This window comes from Cyprinodon variegatus, unplaced genomic scaffold (assembly GCF_000732505.1).
Source record: "Cyprinodon variegatus isolate N-32 unplaced genomic scaffold, C_variegatus-1.0 Scaffold424, whole genome shotgun sequence".
Classification (NCBI taxonomy): Eukaryota; Metazoa; Chordata; class Actinopteri; order Cyprinodontiformes; family Cyprinodontidae; genus Cyprinodon; species Cyprinodon variegatus.
In genome coordinates, this window is record NW_015150877.1 from 143096 (window position 1) to 144780 (window position 1685).

Sequence of the window (1685 nt, forward strand, 5' to 3'; positions counted from 1 at the left end):
GAAAGTGCATTGAAATAACTTTTTTTTGGCGCTATATAAATAAACTGATTGAATTACAATCTCTACTGTCCCTTGTAGCACGATCTTGTGTCTTGTCTTTGTTTGCTTTTATTAAGTACAGAAAAGCATTTTAGGAATATTTAATGGGCCAAATTTGCTTGTTTCCATTTTAACCATTATCACTGGGGAACTGGGAGTACTTGTCAATATCTGGGTTTGTACCGTTTTCATTTGTCTTCTTTATTTCACTTCTTGGGTCTGTTTGCAAATTAGATTCACATTCCCAGACTGCCAAACAGATTTCCCCACAGCTCTCAGTAAATCAACCGTGTACCTTGGTGAGTTGGTGTGGGCGTCATGTAGGATACCTTTCAAAGCAACCTCAGCAGATGGTTTCCGTCACCTTCCTTTAGGTCAAACTAGACTTTAGATAGATCATGTCTCAGCTGGTTTTGTTGCTGCTCAGTGGTGCAGTGGGTAGCACCACTGCTTTGCAGCAAGATGGTTTTGGGTTCGATTCCTGGCCCAGGGTCTTTCTGCATGGAGTTTGCATGTTCTCCCTGAGTACTCCGGTCTCCTCCCACAGTCCAAAACATGACTCTTAGGTTAATTGGCTTCTCTAAATTCTCCTTAGGTGTGAGTGCGTGCGTAAATGGTTGTTTGTCTCTGTGTTGTCCTGAGATGGACTGGAGACCTGTCCAGGATGGACCCCGCCTCTCACCTGCAGACAGCTGGAGATGGACACCAGCACCCCTTGCCACCCCAGCTGGAATAAGTTGGACAGAAAATAGATGGATGGATGGTTTTGGTGACATCTTGTCACCCGAGACGGAGGAATATGTCTGATGATTTCTGCTAAATCTGTTAGCCCAATGATCCAGTGCAAGATAAACAGTACAAGATAGACAAAGCACATACCTGTGAAGCATTTTTTGTTTCCTTTAATGTTTATTTATTCATCTTATTAAATAAAGCATGTCATGAAACAACAGGAAGCATATTTTCAATGTAATTACAGATTCTAACCTAAAACATGCCTCAGCTAAAAGAGAACAGAAAAGAAAATAAGTTCAACAAAGTAGCGTCTCACAATAATGGATACAAATGTAAAACAAATGTTTCACGGTTGGTTCAGAACATCACTGTTGGTTTAAATCTTAAAGCTCCATCAAATTAAAAGGTCATACTTTGGACATCTGAACCTAAATGTGCAAAACAAATCACCAGTCGGTGAATCCAGAGCCTTTGAGATGGGCTTCTCCTTTTTCCCCTCAACCTTCCTTCTACAGCATCTGTCTTATTTTAGCATCTCTTCACGGAGAACCAGAACCCTACAGCTCTGTGGCAGCGGTCTCACCAAAATACTGGTTATATATCTCTGGGTGGGATAAATAAAACTGTCTGAGGAGACGTCTTCTCTCCTTTTCCGACATCTTGTTATCCAGGTGAATGTTGTTCAGCAGTATCCATAATTCCTGGTTTGTGTTCTTCTTTAAAGAGTCGGCGCCGATGGAGGCCTGCAGACCAAGAGAAGCGCCTGCAGGACAGACTGGAAAAAGCAAAAGAAAGAAAATCTTTAAGGTCAGTTTTGAAAACCGTTTGACTCAAAACGTCACAGTGAAATGAAACCAGCAGTGGTCAGATGAAGGACGGTAATCACAGGTTTTGAAAACGAAGCAAGAGGC

The 1685-nt window shown here is 41.8% G+C and overlaps 1 protein-coding gene across 1 annotated transcript in view; it reads right to left on the bottom strand.

Annotated features, from left to right (window-relative positions):
* Positions 1-1331: 1331 nt before the first annotated feature.
* Positions 1332-1685, bottom strand: part of LOC107093433 — a 19403-nt gene continuing 19049 nt past the window's right edge. The window contains exon 7 of the mRNA XM_015388482.1: positions 1332-1537. Within this exon, the coding sequence (XP_015243968.1) occupies positions 1332-1537 (206 nt within the window). The remainder of the gene's footprint in view (positions 1538-1685) is intronic.